The sequence below is a fragment of the Trachurus japonicus genome, chromosome 9 (genome assembly GCF_045865225.1).
Source record: "Trachurus japonicus isolate A0001 chromosome 9, Traja_1.0".
Lineage (NCBI taxonomy): Eukaryota > Metazoa > Chordata > Actinopteri > Carangiformes > Carangidae > Trachurus > Trachurus japonicus.
In genome coordinates, this window is record NC_140915.1 from 39,285,994 (window position 1) to 39,302,745 (window position 16,752).

Sequence of the window (16,752 nt, forward strand, 5' to 3'; positions counted from 1 at the left end):
ACCAATCTCTTTATTGTTATTAGCCCCCATTAGCATTCTCCTTAAAATATTTATTGTCCCTTTAGAAATTCATGAGCATACACTGTTGTCTAAAAAAAATTATAGTATGGGAATGAGCACTGACAGCAGCTGCAGCTCAGTTGCATGCACAAAGTTATACCATCCAATGAACCCTCAACACTGACATTTTAGTGCAGCTGTACCAAAATTAGGTTCTCCACTTTGACTGATGGTTTGCATTTTCAGATCTTGTTTTTTTTTAATCTTCTTTGTACTATTAAACAATTATGATGAATTCACAATCATACAAAAGTGTATTTATATATTAACTTCTGGAAACAATAAACTTATGCCCTAACCCAAGAAACAACGATAAAACAAGTATGACATCTGATTCAAGGGTAGTCTTTTTTTTTTTTTGTAAATACAGTATGTACCAAATGTAACATCAGAAAATGAACACATCTGATTGCACCTGCAGTAGAAGTAACTGTTCTGCTTTATCTTGTGACTTTCTCTCTCACTCAGTTTAGGTGCAATCACTTCATGTGCAATGTCAGTTGATCCACCCACTTATTTTTTACGATAAACCACTCTTCAGTAAAGATTTCCACACATAAACAATAAAACATATAACATCTTGCACACACCCTCAGCAGAAATACGTTTCTCCAAACTGACTTAGTCCTTTACAGCGTATTAAAGATTGCTTAAGGCTTTTTTGCGTGCGAATTACTGCAGTCCATGCTTGACAAAACACCTCCGTACGTAACTGAGATTAATATTTTTAGACTTTAAGAACCCAGGGTGATATGGTAACAACAGACACTGCATTTTAACAACAGACCATACAAAAAACTGACCACAATTGTATGACTTTTAACTTCATGAAAGTAAGTGATGATGTTTCATCACAAGCTGCTTGGAAACCATGTGGAAGTGTAGAAGCATGTCAGTTAAATCATAGATGAGCGACTTCACTCATACACAGGCACAAAGACATGGAAGAACAGTTCGCTGCCAGTCTGGTGGCAGACTCAGAGTTGTTTCTGTCACCAAGAACACTTCTTAAAATAACGTCAGTCATCATTAAGCAACATCAAAGCTGCTGAATTAATATTATAAGAGGATGACTAAATACCCTTTAGTGAGTAAAACTGCTGATTCAACGGGGAAAAACTGGCCCAACAGAGCAGTTTAATTAATATCTATGATAACAAAACTGAAGATGAACGGTCCTCTCGGAGAAGCCGTCAAATAAAAGTTGTAATTCCTTTTAACTCTAAATAAATAAATGTGACAAGAGCATAACAAAATATAAACAACCGTCAAATTAAGAGAAAAGAATAAAGCTATGGTATATAAAGTATTACTCTGCGAAAGCACTTCTGTGCTGATGGGAGAACGCCAAATGTTGGCAGCAATTGTTAAGAAAAGAGAAAGGGATTATGGGGCTAAAAGTGCCTTTGTGGATAAAACTCCACTCTCCCTCTGATGGCCTGAGAAAAGTTCTTCTGTTATGACTGCTGCTCTTCTGCCTCGTTGTTGTTTTCTGCCACCGTATTGTTTAGCGGCATTGATGATTTGGAGATGTTGTTTTGAAGCTCCACTTGAGCCAGTCCCTCCTCTGTGTTTGTCCATGAGCTCACTGACTCATGCACTGTTACTGTGTGTTCCTCCATCTGCCTTTGGAGGATGTCCATCTCCTCCCTTCGAAAGAAAAAAGGAAAGAAAAGAACATTTCATGTACAATCACATTCACCACAACACAACAAAAAGCTCAATGTAGGTATGTTGATAATGTGCAACAGAAATGGGCTTACTTGAGCTGCCGTAGACAGTTGTGTAGGTTATTGAGAGGCTCCTTGTTGACTGAAGTTGATGGTTTCAGCAGCTCATCCAGTAACGAGGCCGGCACTGGGCAGTCTGGGATCTTAACCGGTGTCACTGGGTTGGATGGGTTCCCCTCAGTCTTCAGCTCCATACGCTGCTGCTCCAACATCATTGTATTTAGTCATTTATCATCAGTAGGCAACTCTTATTTTGCATCATACTGAAAACACTGGCCTTTAAAACTGTCTGAAGAGAGGCTGCTGGCATTGTAAGCATTACTCATGCTGCAGAAATTAAAGGGTACGCCCAGTTGGGTAACAGCAAAACAGCAAACTGTTACATACTCTTAGTTCAGTGATACTGTCTGATGTCAATTTCTGCTCATATTCATTGACAGGATTTTCAAACTGCCAGTTCAAGAGCATTAAAATAATCACATGACACAAGGCGAGGGAGGTTTGTTACCTTCCTCAGGCGGCTCTGCTTCAGGTCCTGTTTGAGCTGCTGGTTCTGCAGCAGGACTGTCTTCATGCTGTTCCTCAGCTCGCCCACTTTGGCCTGCAGCATGAACTTATCCTTCCTGGTGCTGCTCAGCTCCTCCTGCACCGACTCCAGCTCCACCTTGATGTTCTGGACCCCAGACACAATCCTCTTAGTACAGAGGAGTGACTAGAGTGTCACTCCATCTCGATTCCCTCTGGATTCTACCGGTTTACTGGGCTAACGTTTTTATGAAGTACATGTAACGCAGTGCATTCATAAATCCAAGAATATTTCAATTACTTTTAACATCTGGTTAAGCAGCGATCGATACTTGGCAGCTTTGTGCCTATATTTTATAATGAAGTGAACACTTGCCTGGAGAGCGGTCTGTAGGTTGTCCAGCTCCCTATGATGGCACTGCTCCATCATCTCTACCTGCTGCTTCTGAGCGTCAATGTCCCTCTGCCTCTGCTCCACCTCCCACTTCAGGTCCTCCACCTGTATGGACACGAACAGTCAGTTTTAGTTATCAGTTGTTTTCCACAACAACAAATTGTGGATCAAAGACTGGATGGAATTTGAAAAAACTGGGATCTTAAAACTCTTCACGATCATCCAGGGCAACGATTCAAGAGTTGTATTAGAATAACTTCAGAATGGATGAGCTTGGCTTCTCGCAGTCACAATATTCATCAGCCAGACATGTCAGTGTGACCCTGGTTAGGGACCCCTACCTCCTGGTGAGTGAGGGGCTGCTTGTTAAGAAGCCCTACCTCCTGGTGAGTGAGGGGCTGCTTGTTAAGAAGCCCTACCTCCTGGTGAGTGAGGGGCTGCTTGGCCAGTTCCTCGTCCAGCTGTTTGCGGAGGATCTGGAGCTGTGAGTGAGCCTCGGCCAGCTCCTGCTGGAACCTGGAAACCTCCTGAGTGTGCTGCTCATCTTCAGCCCTGTAGAGGATCATACACTCACTGATAAATAACTTCTCAGATGTACAACTAGTACAGACTTTGGAACAAAGTATTGGATTTTTAAAAAGGTATCTTTCAAAAATGACTGACTGTATTCTTTCATCAAACAAATTGGTGTACCGTAGTTTGTGCGCTTCACTCTGCAGAACTTTGACCAGGTCCTCTTTGGCCTGCAGGTCTTTCTTGATCTCTGTCAGCTCCAGCATGGCTGCCCTGTAGTGGCGCTTATTATGGGCTGCTTCAGCCTTTGCTGCTGCCACCTACAGGACAAATCACATAAAGACCCAAACATTCAAACATATGTACATTGTTAACTTATTTTAAAGTCTTTCTGGTGTATGACATAGAGCTCTTACCTGCTCCTTCAGATCATTGACTTTGGTTTTCTCTTTCTCCAAGGCAAGCTGTAGAGTTTGCACCACTTGCTTCATTTGCTGGTCCTCCTCCTCTTTACGCTTCAGAACAGCTTGAACCTGTAAAAAAGGATAAATGTCAACACAATGTTCTGTTAAAGGATGTTTTTGTTGTTAAGTAAATAAGTATTCCAATATTTATAAGATGTAAACAGGTTTTTTCACCTGTAAGTTGAGTTGAACAAGATCGGCTTCTCTCTTAGCTAGGGCAGACTCCAAAATGTTGGAATGCTCCCGCAGTGAATTGTGGGACTGCGCCAGTCCTGCTAATTTCCCTTTTTCATGCTCTAGCTCAAGTGCTAACTTCTTGTTGGCATCCTCTAACTTTCTGATCCGTTTCTTGAAGCATCGCGACTCCTGAAGCTGTGAAATGAATTCATGTCATTAATAAAAAGCGGCAAATGTAAACTGAGTGATTCCAGCTCCTACAGGGTCGTGATCTGTATTATTAAAGGTACAGAGAGCAGTTTTGTGTTCCCAAAACCTGACTGGATTATCACAAACTGATAGTTTACCTCATCCTCAAGCTCCATGACCTTCTCCTGGTACTCCTCCAGCTCTGTGGAGGTGAGGGTGATCACTTCCTGCAGCTCCTTCTCTAGCATAGTCTTGCTTTTGGCCACAACCTGCAGCTCAGCTTGCAGGGCCTTAATCTTCTCCTGGACAACAGAAGTACAGCCACACTGAGTTTCATTTTTCTGATACTAAACAGGTGCACCCAGGATTTTTCACAATAAAATGAAAGATATCTTAATGATGAAGGGACATCAAAGCAAATTTAAAGCAGCATCCTAGTGTCTTACTTATTGCAGTAAGTATCATTGCCTTGTGGGTGTTCGCCTTCAACTGACCAGCTAAGTATCAGAAAATACGGCCACAACCTCTCCTTCCTGAGTTAAACCCATGTTTTAAATAGCGTCATAATTAATGTATTAATTCCTGAGTTATGTTGGTCAGAGGTCACAGTGACTGCCCAGGTCTGACAGGATGTTCCAGTACCTGTAATGCCTGGCTGTTTCCCTCATCCGACACCTGGGCTTTGAGTTTGACCAGCTCTGCCTCGGCCGTCTCCTTGTCAGTCAGGGCCTCTTGGAGCCTCCTGCTCAGGATGCCCACAGCGTTCTCGTAGGCCTTGTGTTTGGCTTTCATCTCCTTCTGAGCGCTCGTCAAGTCCGTCCCCAGCCGCTTCATGCGCACCTTCTGCTCTGAGATGGCCCTTTTCGATGCGTATAAGAAATAAATGTTACTAACAACAGGGAAATGTTGGAATGAAGAGTGTGCATGTTACAAATCTCATTTAATTGACAAATACAGGTGATAAACAAAGAGTGTAACAATGTGGATGGATGTGCTTTTCAACCGTGTAATGATTCAGGAATTGTATAATCAATGTCCTGCATTACTGTTTATAAATAGCCCCTGACAACATGATCCAAGTCATTACTGTAGGAATCATTGAAGCTCCGCAAATCTGGATGAGCACATGACTCACTTTTTGGCTCCAGCCTCCATTTGCTCCACCTGCTTCCTGAGGCCTTCATTCTCCTGTGTCACTGCTGCGAGCTGGCTCTGATCGAACTGCAGAGACTGCAGCAGGAAAACAACAACTAACATTACAATACAAGAATTTCAACATTTCTTTTTTTCTTTATCTTGTTTTTAAAATATGGTATGAAGTAAACTCAGTGAGAAATGTACGGTATCAATGTAATACCTGGATCTGAGTCTCCAGCTGATCTCTTTCTTTCTGAATGGTTTGCAGATGAGCTTCCAGGTTGTTCATCTGCTCCTGGACTCTCAGCACCTCCCTCTGCAGCCGGGCCTGCTCCAGCTCTGCCGTCTGCTTCTCCCCCTGCACGCCCAGCAGCTCCTGCTTCAGGTCCTTCACTTCTGCCAACAGACGCTTCTTGGTGGACTTGAGCTCGCTGATCAGCTGGTCTTTGGAGCTGGCATCCCGCCGATACGCTTCCACCATCACCTGTGAAGTACACCACATTTTGTGTTTGACGGAGGTTTACGGCAAAACAAAACACCGGTCAAGTGTTAATGAAGTGAGTATTTTCGCCTGCGATGGAGTAGGCTCGCTCATATGCGTCTCCACCGAAGCAGCAGGCTAAATGACATTTGAGATACAATGAGAGAGTGCTGCAACAACATTTGAATCCCACACTGCATCATGTCTAGAGCTCGATGTGCTTTTTTCAGCCCAAATTTCAGCCTTTGTGTTTGTTTCTAAAGGAAGAAGGACATTTCACATTATGTTAAAGGGAAACCACCATAGGAGAGCTGAGAAGCAGCTCCTTTCTTGTTTAATATATTCAAACTGATTTACAGATTTCAATGTAGATGTGCTATAAAAATGACCACATCAAACATTGACAGAGAAAGCGAGTGAAACTGTCAAATACTGATAACACAGACAGTTCTTTTTTTCTTGTTCGGCACCTGAGGGGGCACAGCAATTTTCCCTTTATGAATTTCTGATAGCAGTCTGATTTCAAAGAGGAAAGTTAATGCACGAGTCCGAAGATGGTCTACAAAAACCCTGTAAAATATCATTCATATTTCTGTCATTCTGTCAATTTAGTGCACGCTCTTGATGACAGCCTGTCAGTGCCAGAACGCATGGCATCCTCCACCGCCGAGTCCACGGAGACCTATCAACCAGCACTTTGGGCATTCTTCAGCAGTGACAGCCATCTGGGTCTACAATACATCCTCCCACAACACTGTCAGTCTTATCAAGCTGGGAGATTTCTGACAAGTCTTCTAATGTCTATACAAAGTCCACACAGTCCACGCTTTGTTCTGCCTTCAACTATCTTTACACAATAGGAGAGAACTGTACATAGGAGCAGTGGAGATGTCTTACCTTCTGTTGCTGGAACTGCTCCTTGAATTTCTGAGCTTGTTTCTTCACGGCACTATTTTCTTGTTGTAGCGTTTCAATCTGTAACAAAGTAAAAGCCTTTTATTATTCACTACGTAGTTACAGAGAGGCAGTCTCAATGGGATAAAATGCTACATAATATTTAAATTAAAGTAACTTAATGACAATACTAACTGTAGAAAACAGATACATTCAACTACATGCATAAAAAGAAATTCTGTGAGAAGTGCAAGTTGTTCTCTGACTAAGTCACAAGTAGCTCAGCATTTTCTGCAGTACTTTATAGTAGTGCTGTCAAAGTTAACACGTTCATTTTGGAGATTCATTTTTAAACATTTAATGCATTAAACCTTGCATGAAAAAAAGTCGTTTGGTTTACTTCCGGTGGCGGCTGACCCATAGCAGTAAAGCAGCTAAGCAGCTAAAAAGCTGCTTTAATTCCTCCTGTAGAGCTGTTAATACGTCACTTTATTAAGTTTTAATATTTTTCATGTGAGAAAGTAACCGTTTAGATCCCAATATGTGGTCAGTGTGGCAGAAGCGGTCTGGAGTGGTCTTGATGGTTTTGATATTCAACCTGCACTTCAACACATGTAGGCCTGGGTTATGTTATTATTTTTTGTGCCATATTTGTACGTCACAGGAGAGAAACTGTGTTCAAAGTTTAAAGAAAGCCATTAAAATAGTCTTTGAATTTAAATTTCTTCTTTCTTTGTGTTTATTCTATATTATTTTGATGATTTTACGTAAATAAATATTCATTATTAGCTTCATTCTGAAGTGGACAAATGCAATTAATTAATCGATAAATTGATCGCGATAAATTACAGAAAATTGTGCGATTAATTTGTAATTTTTTAAAAATTGATTGACAGCCATACTTAATAGCCAAACCAACTTCTGCTCACCTCCCACCCATGTCATACCTGATTGGCTTTGACCTGGACTTCCTGTCTGAGCTGGTCTAAGACGTCCGAGGCCACCAGGACGTCCTCTCCGAGCCGCTCGGCGCCCTCGTCAAGTTGACTCTTGTCAGCGCGAGCAGCTTGCAGTGCTACCTCCAGGACAATTTTCTCGTTCTGGAGGTACTGGATGTTGTCGTCCTTGGCGTTGCTCTCCGTCTGCAGCTCGGCCAGCTGGGCCTCCAGCTCCAGGTAGCGGGCCTCCAGCTGGTTGATGGACTGCTCTTTGGTGTGCAGCTTCTCCTGAGTGGTGGTCAGCTGGCGCATCAGCTCCAGATGTTCCTGCTGGAGCGCCTGCAGCTGCACATCCTTCTGGGAAAGGGTTAACTTCACCTAGGAGAGATGCAGCATGGTGTGAAGGGAGTTTTAAGACGGTGTGCAGTAAGAATCTTACTGAACATATGAGGTTGTGGTTACACTCGGTGTAACTACCTGCTCTAGTTCCCTCTCCAGGCTGCTGGCTGTGTTGGCCAGTTTCACTAAACGGTCTCGCTCCTCCTCAAACTCTTCCAGTTTGTGCTGCAGGTCGTCTTCCACCATGCTCTTTGCATCCTGGATCTGCTTGTAAGCAGCTTCCTGGGTCAGCATGTCAGCCTACGACACAAACAGTAAAAAGGTTTACAACAATACGCTCCATCTACTTCATACTACATTTTATGTGCAAGTCAAACATGCAGCCCGTGGGCCAAAACCGGCCAGCCAGAGGGTCCAATCCGGCCCTTAAGGATGAATTTGCCAAGTGTGAAAATTACATTAAAGACAGAAGAGGCATAATATTGTTGAAATTGCACTTGTTTTTCTCCAGAGATTTGAGGTTGTTCATTATATGTTTTGTAAAAGAATAGTTCATTTAATGTAAACATCTTAATAATGTACTTATTTGCACTAAAACAAAGAGAAAAGTTAAGAGTTTTCATTATTTATAGGTTATTACGCTATTATTTTACCGGCCCGGCCCACTTGAGATTAAATTGCACTGAATGTGGCCCCTGAACTAAAATGAGTTCGACACTCCTTATTAAAACCAGTGCTGTCTCTTTAGAAAAGTCTGACAACATACTGATTCGTGTATGGGAGGATATAAACACAAACATGATGATGGAATAAGGTCAAAAAACAGATCCTGAAGAATGTACCTCGATACTCTGCAGCTGAACAGCTATACGTTCTTTTTCTTTGATGGAGCGGTGTTGGGTCTCGTTGAGCTGGTGAGACAGCGTCACGTTCTCCAGCTTCAGATGTTCCATAACACCAATCTGAGTCATCTGTCCAGCCTGGGGAAGAACAAAAAAAGCCCAAGGTGAAACACCTCACTTAGGATGCTTTGTCTTTTACATAACAACTTTTGTCTGTCTAGTACAATACATGATGACAAAACCAAATGCATCGACCTCAGCCTTACCTGCATGTTTGCCATTTCTCCTTGCAGTCGTACCCTTGCCTCCTGGGCCATGGCCAACTGCTGCTGGTACCACAGTCTGACCTGCTGCAGCGAGTCGATCTCAGCCTGCGAGGTCTTCAGTCGGCTCTGCAGGGTGCTGCGCTCCAGCTGGACCTGTTGCAGTTGGCTGTGAAGGCCGCCCATCTGCTGACGCAACTCCTGAACTGCAAAAGTAAACATAGATTTTTAACACAGATGAAGGTGGCATGATGAAGGTTTCTTTTTTACACTACAGCTCTCTGGGTTGCCATCACTTACCTGCATTGTCTCTTAGAGTCACAGTGCTCTGCATCTCCTCCACCTTCCCCATCAGCCGGTTGTACTGGTCCTCGGCCACTTTCAGGTCGTTGCTTAGAGAAGCCAGACTGGCATTCTTGCTCTCCAGACTTCCCTGAAGCTCCACCATGGCCTTCTCTAGCTGGCTGCAGTTCTGCCGCAGCGTGCCGACCTCGGTGGTGAGGGTGCTCTGCTTCTCCTGGCTGACCTGAGCCTCCTCCTTCTTCGCCTGTAGCTGAGCATTCACTGTGGCCAGCTGGGCCTGGAGCTCCGTCTTCTCCTTCAGAGCCTGGAGGACGGCACAGTGTGGTCAGCACTTACGCTCAGTTATTCCCGCTGTTTTGAAGACGGCGTTATTATCTGGGCAGCCTGCCCAGGTAACTTAACAACCATCAAGATAAATCTTTTTGGGATGCTGTGATACATGACTTGGCTCAGTAGCAGAACAGACATTTATTATGGTGTTAAATGATCCTAATTAATTGGATATAAGTCAAATGATACACAGCCTTGTTAGCATATTGAAGTGTGAGACTTAATGTGCAAGAAAGAACTGTTAAGTGGACGACCTCATAGCCAAATGGTTGGGATGCCGACCACCTGCCCTGAGCACTCAGTCATTCCTCCACACTCTCTTCCTGCATTTAAGAACTTAAAACTCTATCTATTTTCTTTTATTTTACTTTTTTTTTTTTTTTGCTCCTGCTTTTAACTCAACTTTAACTTAAAAGTATGAAATCACAATACATTGCGACCATGAACATCTGTAACACATTTTGCACCCATGTACGTTCCCTAAAAATGTCATAGTATCTCACGGTGAAAGGAAGCTGTTATCTAGTGCCACCAGCATGACTAACACTTTTTTTAATTATAGCTTGGGCGGTTGCTGTTTATGCCACTCAGTGCAGTGTATAATTTGTAGATAAGAAGGTCTATTTTACTACAAAACGAACTGTGTTTGAGAAGTCTATTCAACTCTATGGTCATTTTTGAGGATGCAGCTTGTTAGAGAAAGTAGAATAAAGATATTTGTGTCGGTAGTACGTACAAAATGTGTATGGATGGATACTTTCTCCAGAACAAAGAGATACAGTATTATGATTATAGAAATGCCTAATTTCATGTTAATGCCCAACCACTGCTCCACACTGTTCATCCTTTTTTGTTTTCTCTCTCTCTTTTTATTCCCAACAAATTCAATTTGCCTGCTCAACACCCCTTATCACAATTCCACCCCTTGTTCTTTGTTTTGTTCTGTCTTTCTTTGTTCTGTAATTGCCCCTTGTCCCATACTGTTCTGTACTTCCTGCTGTAATGTGTGCATAAATGTTCAATTAAAAAAAAGAAATAAAAGAAAAAGAAATGTGTTATATAACCTGATTGGCCTCAGATGACAGGGACTCCAGCTGGCCCTCCAGTCTCATCTTCTCTTTCATCACCTGCAGCATCTCATCGTGGCCCATCACTGAGCTCTCCAAAGAAACACTAAAACAAATGATTGAGAGAAAATGATAAACGTTAATATCATTAAAACTACGGCCTTAAGCAGGCATTGTAAGCTTTCTTGTTTTGTCTTTCTTTTGTTTTTTTGTCTCTCAAAATATGTCAACAGTTGGTTTCAGAGACTCTGAGCAGTACCTGCTGGAGAAGCTGTCCCTGCGGCTGCGAGGCTCCCCGGTCCCCTCCCTGTCCTGCTGCAGCTCCAGCAGCTGCTGCTCCTCGCTGGCGGCCTGCAGCACCTCCTGCAGCGAGGGGAACTGCCCCATGGCCTCGGGGGCGATCTCCCTCCCCTCCACCGTGTAGGGCCCCCGCTGCCTCTCCACGGCTGTGGCCAGCATGCCGTACGTCCCCCTGGTGGACACGCTGCTGTAAGACGAGCTGTCGCTGTCGTTGCCGTCGTTCCCCAGCCTCGTCCCCGATTCGCTGCCGTCGATCTCTGAGGCGTTGTCCCCGACGATGGAGCCCGGAGCGCCGGGCTGGGACTCGGCCTCGCAGGCGCTGCCCTCTGACACCACACTGACCTCAGACAGCGTGGACACGGAGCTGATGGTGGACTGGAAGGAGCTGGTAGTGTTGTCTGCTGCCCTCGCTCCCCCTCCTCCACCTCCGTCGCTCTCAGGGGACTTGTAGTCGGCTAAGGAGTGGATCTTACTGGGCCGGGGGGACCTGGACTTCCTCTCCTTGGAGGGAGGGATCCCCAGGCTGCCCAGCTTTGGACCACGTGGGACACTGGTCCTCAGGAAGGAGTACTCCGTGGTCATGGCCACGGTGCTGGCCCGAGGCAGAGCCTCAGGATGCAGCATGAGCTCTGGGTCCAGGGTGCTGGAAGGCCTGGTCTTGCCGGTGCTGCGGTGAGACTGGAAAGCAGATGAAAAGAATCAATGGTCTTCCACCGCTGAGAAAACCTGAATGTGAAATCTGAAGGTTGCACAGTTTGAAATCAGTAACTTCTAACTAAATCCAAGCAATGACAGAAAATCAATAAAACAAATACACAAATGCAGAACACTTATTGGAGCCAAAGCTGCACTTGCAGAATATTTTCTCCAAAGTGTGAAAATGTGTTTAAACTGCGAATCACCTGGGTCACAAGAAAATAACACGCTTCAGCGGACACATGATTTGAATGCCAACTCGAACACACGTCTTATCTAATAGCAGAAATCCAAAGCTGAAAACACTAATACACCGGGTCACAACTCTATCTATCAAGCTTCTTCAAATTGTATTGATTGCTTTTGGAAGCATATCTCTAATAGACGGGCAACGATTGCTGAGTGGATGACAAAGGTGGGTGAGGAAACTAGGGTTTTGAAAGGAAACTGAGGGCTAACCTACATGTTTGTTTTACATTAACTGTTGCCATGTTTTTTATTATCTGTCTTTTATGTATTTCTAGTCCCTATGGACCTCTGATTGTGTCCTTAATAAAGTCTTATTATTATTATTAAGTCAGGATACATTTTGAATGCTCGGCTCACTCACCCTCTCCTTATGCCTTTGCACTCTGTACTGCTTCAGCTGCTCCTCCAGGCGCCGGCGGGCCTCCAGGCGGATCTTCTCCTCGTTCTCCATCTCCAGTGATGGCTTCTGGTTGGCTAAAGGGACAGTACATTAGGCCAAAAAAAAAAAAAAAGAAATCTGTATAACATCATGCACAAGTACACAAAAGTACTCTAGTTTTACACGGGACGAGCTTCTCTACAACTGTAAAAGAGGAAATCCTGGCAGTGATCCCTATGCTGTATACCTGGTCGGGCATACTTGTACGATGTCGGCCGTATGTAAAGAAGAATAAACTGCTTTGAACTCCGACCAACAATTAACAAATAATTCAAAATGGAAGGCAGTTAATCTCCAGGCTGGAAACAATGACAAGTGAGTTACAGATTACACCTGCACTGTTTTTACATGACACCTACAGGTGACAGCATTGGTGTTGTCAGGCACAAGCTTCACCAATAAAGGCTATGTGAATTATTGAGGTGGTTCCCTACACTATATCACTCTCTCCTTGCTTGGTTTGTTAATACTCACATAGAAAACTTGACCTCAGTTATGACAGCAGCCGATCTGTAGTCAGTAAATTATAGGATTCTTCATGTGGTGAAACACATATAGATTGTGTGTATGAGCTATAATATAAAGCCAAACAAATTCACCACAAGCCCCTAAAAATACATTTCAGGTTGTGCTCACAGCATTGATGCCTTTGAAATCCCACGTAACAGATAACATAACAGCGGGATTAGTTCCAAAATGCAGCCATTAGTCCAAACAGTGATCCAAATGAAGCACCCACACCAAAGTCTAAACAGGCAATTACATGCCTTGGGAGTTGCAGAAAGGAAGCAAACTCAAACAACTAAAAAGAAATTCCCACCGAATCCATTTGTTAATCAGATAATACACAGACAAGGGAGTTAAAAAGGATATGCACATAACCAAACATCCCACAGCAAAATGAGGTTTAAATACGGGGGACATAGAGGGGGCATTCACTCCATATAAGTTTATGCTTACACAATTCAGTCTCCTGCATAGGCATACTGAGTCTGAGCGACTGCAATGCATCACTCGTGTGAACCGTGACCCCAGCACTAGCCCCCTCAGACTTCTCTAGCATCATGGGTGGATAAGCAGCCACACCTGGGGAGGGCCCTTGAGTCTGGGAGTCGACGGGGGAGCTGCTGTTCTGTGGGGGGGCCGTGGGCAGCAGGGACCCATTCATACAGGCATCCCCTGCAGCGACGAGACCCTCTGCCAGTCCATCTCCATTTGGCATCAGGTCTGAACTAACAGGACCTGGAAGAGAAGGGGAAGAAGAAGCCCCAAGGAATGTGACGGTTAGCCATGATAAGACAAGAGCTACGCTGAGCAGTAGTCAGTTCTCTTAGGAAACTGGTTTGACAACTTTGTCAAGCTACAGCACCATGCAGCATATGGCAACTGAAGCACATCCAGCTGCACCTACTCTTAACAATTACCATAATAATTACCAGGCTCTTTGTGCTAGAAAAAAATTTGAATCACATTCAAATATGCACTAAATATGTTTTTCAACTTTGACTGCTGCTTATTCAGTCATGGACATTGGATATACTACTGTATATCTACCGGTAATACTTAAAAGAAAATTATCATCATTGCATATTTATCAGGGGTATAGTCATTCTACAGCTTTAATTTATTGCTAATTGGAGAAAAACACAGGAAAACACAGCAAGTCTTTATCATTGTTTGAGGTTTTTGCAAGTTAGTGAAAAGGATCCTCTGATTAATGAACCATCTCTGATTTGGACCATCTCTCGTGCACAACCCAACTCTACATTGTACTAAAAGCTCACATTTTCAGTTTGGTTTTCTTCTCCTAAAACTTAAGTGTTTGGGGCAATAAACACAGTTGCCTTCTGATGGCAAACTAATTAGAATTCAGCTCAGCTATTTAACACGTTAGTTCAAAGAGCGGTGTAACACATAGCAGCAGAGGGCCTCGGGCCCGGTGGTAGCCAACTAAACAGGTCATGCGTGGCAGCACACATTGTTAGATAAAATAGATACTAGTAATATCCCCAAAGGGAAACAAACTTTTCAAATTGGAAAGCTCATATAACGCATTAGGAAGCTAGTTCTCAGTGGGAGAATATCAAAAATAACAACAACAAAAAAAATAACAATTATTTCTAGGCTATGAAGGTCACCAAATCACTTCAACCTAAAACCACTGCTTCACTGCTGCAAACATACCTGTATAATATGAATTTAATAGAAGTGAAAATGAGGCAATACTTTTAATCTAATCTTTTTAATCTAACAAATCCACAGATAACAAAATAGACTTTCTTAACCAGGCTCCACGGTGTTGGTAAGACACATTCTGCTTTGCACAGGATTTGTATATCTTAACATTACCATGGTGTTGTTTGCATAGAATGAATATGCATGTAAACAGACACACACAGACCAGACTCACCATTACAAATATTCCCTTTTGTGTTTTCTGTGTTTGTGCGTCCCTGTTGTTTCAGTAGTGTATCCCCTTCCATGACATGGGCTTCAATCTCTTTGGATGTGATAACTCTGCCTTCTTGGTAAGCATTGGCTTCTGTTTGAGCTACTTCTGAATGGTTAGTTTCCATTTCCATTAAGAAACTGGACAGTCACAGTCCTTCTGGTGCCGCTTTGGAAAAAACGTCTCACAAAACCATTTTCTTAGGAGGCAGGCCAGCTGGGCGTGTGTCAGTGTCCAGGAACACTTCTGAATACTGGCAGATCTGTAGAGAGAAAACAGTTCGTATGTGGTATAATTGGGAGGTTTTGTTTGCAGAACATGAATCATAGTAAAGACCAATACACATCTCAGAAGGTGGGACTCCTTACTGCTGATCTCATTTAGACAGTGCTAATGTTATGTAACAACACAACTGGTTTTAAGCCCAAGTAAAGGGCTAACAAGATGGCCTGGTGGTTAAGAAGATTGTAGCTCGTTAAATATAGATTAACTAGCAACTAACTCGTGTTGAATCCTTTCACTTTCACAGAGAAAACAAGTGAGCAAACACATATGACAGGCAGAAAGTGACGATCAGCTAAAAGGTTCAGTCTGTAAAAATGTAATTAGATTACAGCAGGAATCTGCTGATAAGTCAGACACGCGCCTTGTCAACCAGAGGATGGGCATTTAGAGTTAACCCCTTCAGCCGGGAAAGACTGAGGACTGTCAGCTAGAAATGATGCAGACGAGTTTGTTGAATTTGCACCAACAACTCTACATAATGTTGTACACTTGTCGGCACCCCGGCGACCATAAGAGATTAGCACATCAGGATTTAGAGACTTAGGTGCACATCTGTCCTGCTGTGACTGCGATATTGTTCAAAACTGCTAAACATCTGTCACTATATTATGATAATTTGCCATATGTTACAGATGACTGCAGGACTGTGATGCTAAGTTGTTGTTGTGATGTGTCAGTAGCAGGATTGCTCTGCTAGCCGCCGCTGAGCACCATCTCACATCATGTCGCTGGGCTTCACCAGGACAGTCGCTGATAGACGGTGGTTATATTAGCTGTTATATTAGCTGTTATATCAGCTTTACATGTCCCTGCCGCTGGATAAGCTCTAGCAGCTAATGGTCATAGATAACAGACTTGATGGGAGGCGAATGAATCAAGCTAACGGCGCTAGCCACAAAGCTAGCTGCCTGTGTTTACGACGGGAGCTGTCGGGCTAAGTGCTAGCTCGTTAGCTCGTTAGCTCGGCTCGCCATCGCAGCTCCAGCAGTGATTTCTGACATAGTTCAGCTGATTCAACGGATTACTCTGCTGTCGCGTCAAGGCGTCACACACCCCACGTGTAAATGATAAAATGACATGTTCGGTAAATGTATGAAAAGACATGAAATGCTCACCTTTTTGCGAGCTTCGCCTTTTACTACGTGGCTGTTTGGTTTCCGTCCCGTTACCTGTCCGACTAGAAACACAGGGCGCAGACAGACCAAGCCTATCTGTCAGAGCAGGGGGGGGGGCTCAGGGGGCGGACAGGGGCTGTGCCTGCTCATAGCGTTTGGATTTAAAATTTTAAAATAAAATAAAATAAAATAAAAACTACTGTATTGTTATTTTATTCTAGAAATATATATTTGAAATGCCTAGGCTACATTAGTTCTGCTGGATCAGGCGGATGTGGTACATTGCCTCACCCTTGTGGCCAAAGCGCAGCGCCTTATTCCCCCCGTCCCCCCGTCCCTGTGCTACAACGATGAACCTGAAACCGAGGGTGGCACTGGCAGAGGTGACTGACTACACACAGGTCATAGCTGCCACTTCTTGAGCCCTGTGCCATACTGTCCACACAGTAGGCCTACATGGATTGCATTAATGTGCACACTGTATCATGCACTACTTAGTATAATGGGATTAAACTGGATTCTACATAAAGGATTTAAATTTAGTTATTGCACTGGTCTTCTTTCCTTTTAAAT

General features: G+C 43.6%; 1 protein-coding gene across 1 annotated transcript; it reads right to left on the minus strand.

Moving 5' to 3' along the window:
* Nucleotides 1–263: 263 nt before the first annotated feature.
* On the minus strand, nucleotides 264–16,239 carry golga3 (golgin A3). Its single transcript, XM_085787862.1, has 24 exons — nucleotides 16,180–16,239; nucleotides 14,741–15,041; nucleotides 13,291–13,572; nucleotides 12,253–12,365; nucleotides 10,906–11,624; nucleotides 10,644–10,752; nucleotides 9,247–9,553; nucleotides 8,950–9,152; nucleotides 8,684–8,821; nucleotides 7,980–8,141; nucleotides 7,512–7,880; nucleotides 6,568–6,645; nucleotides 5,410–5,673; nucleotides 5,188–5,282; nucleotides 4,695–4,911; nucleotides 4,211–4,354; nucleotides 3,861–4,058; nucleotides 3,639–3,755; nucleotides 3,403–3,542; nucleotides 3,129–3,261; nucleotides 2,692–2,814; nucleotides 2,299–2,463; nucleotides 1,824–1,990; nucleotides 264–1,710 (listed from the first exon to the last, which is right to left on the minus strand). Exons 2-24 carry the CDS (start codon nucleotides 14,910–14,912, stop codon nucleotides 1,518–1,520), a joined length of 4,608 nt encoding a protein of 1,535 aa, XP_085643988.1. The 5' UTR covers nucleotides 14,913–15,041; nucleotides 16,180–16,239; the 3' UTR covers nucleotides 264–1,517.
* Between the last annotated feature and the right edge of the window lie 513 nt (nucleotides 16,240–16,752).

Excerpts from the sequence above, each read along its gene's own strand:
- golga3 (XM_085787862.1), bottom strand. The coding sequence starts at position 14,912 with ATGGAAATGGAAACTAACCATTCAGAAGTAGCTCAAACAGAAGCCAAT. Across the intron at positions 8,822-8,949 it reads GAGAAATGGCAAACATGCAG|GCTGGACAGATGACTCAGAT; the intron begins GTAAGGCTGAGG and ends GTTCTTCCCCAG. Across the intron at positions 3,543-3,638 it reads TCAATGATCTGAAGGAGCAG|GTGGCAGCAGCAAAGGCTGA; the intron begins GTAAGAGCTCTA and ends TTTGTCCTGTAG.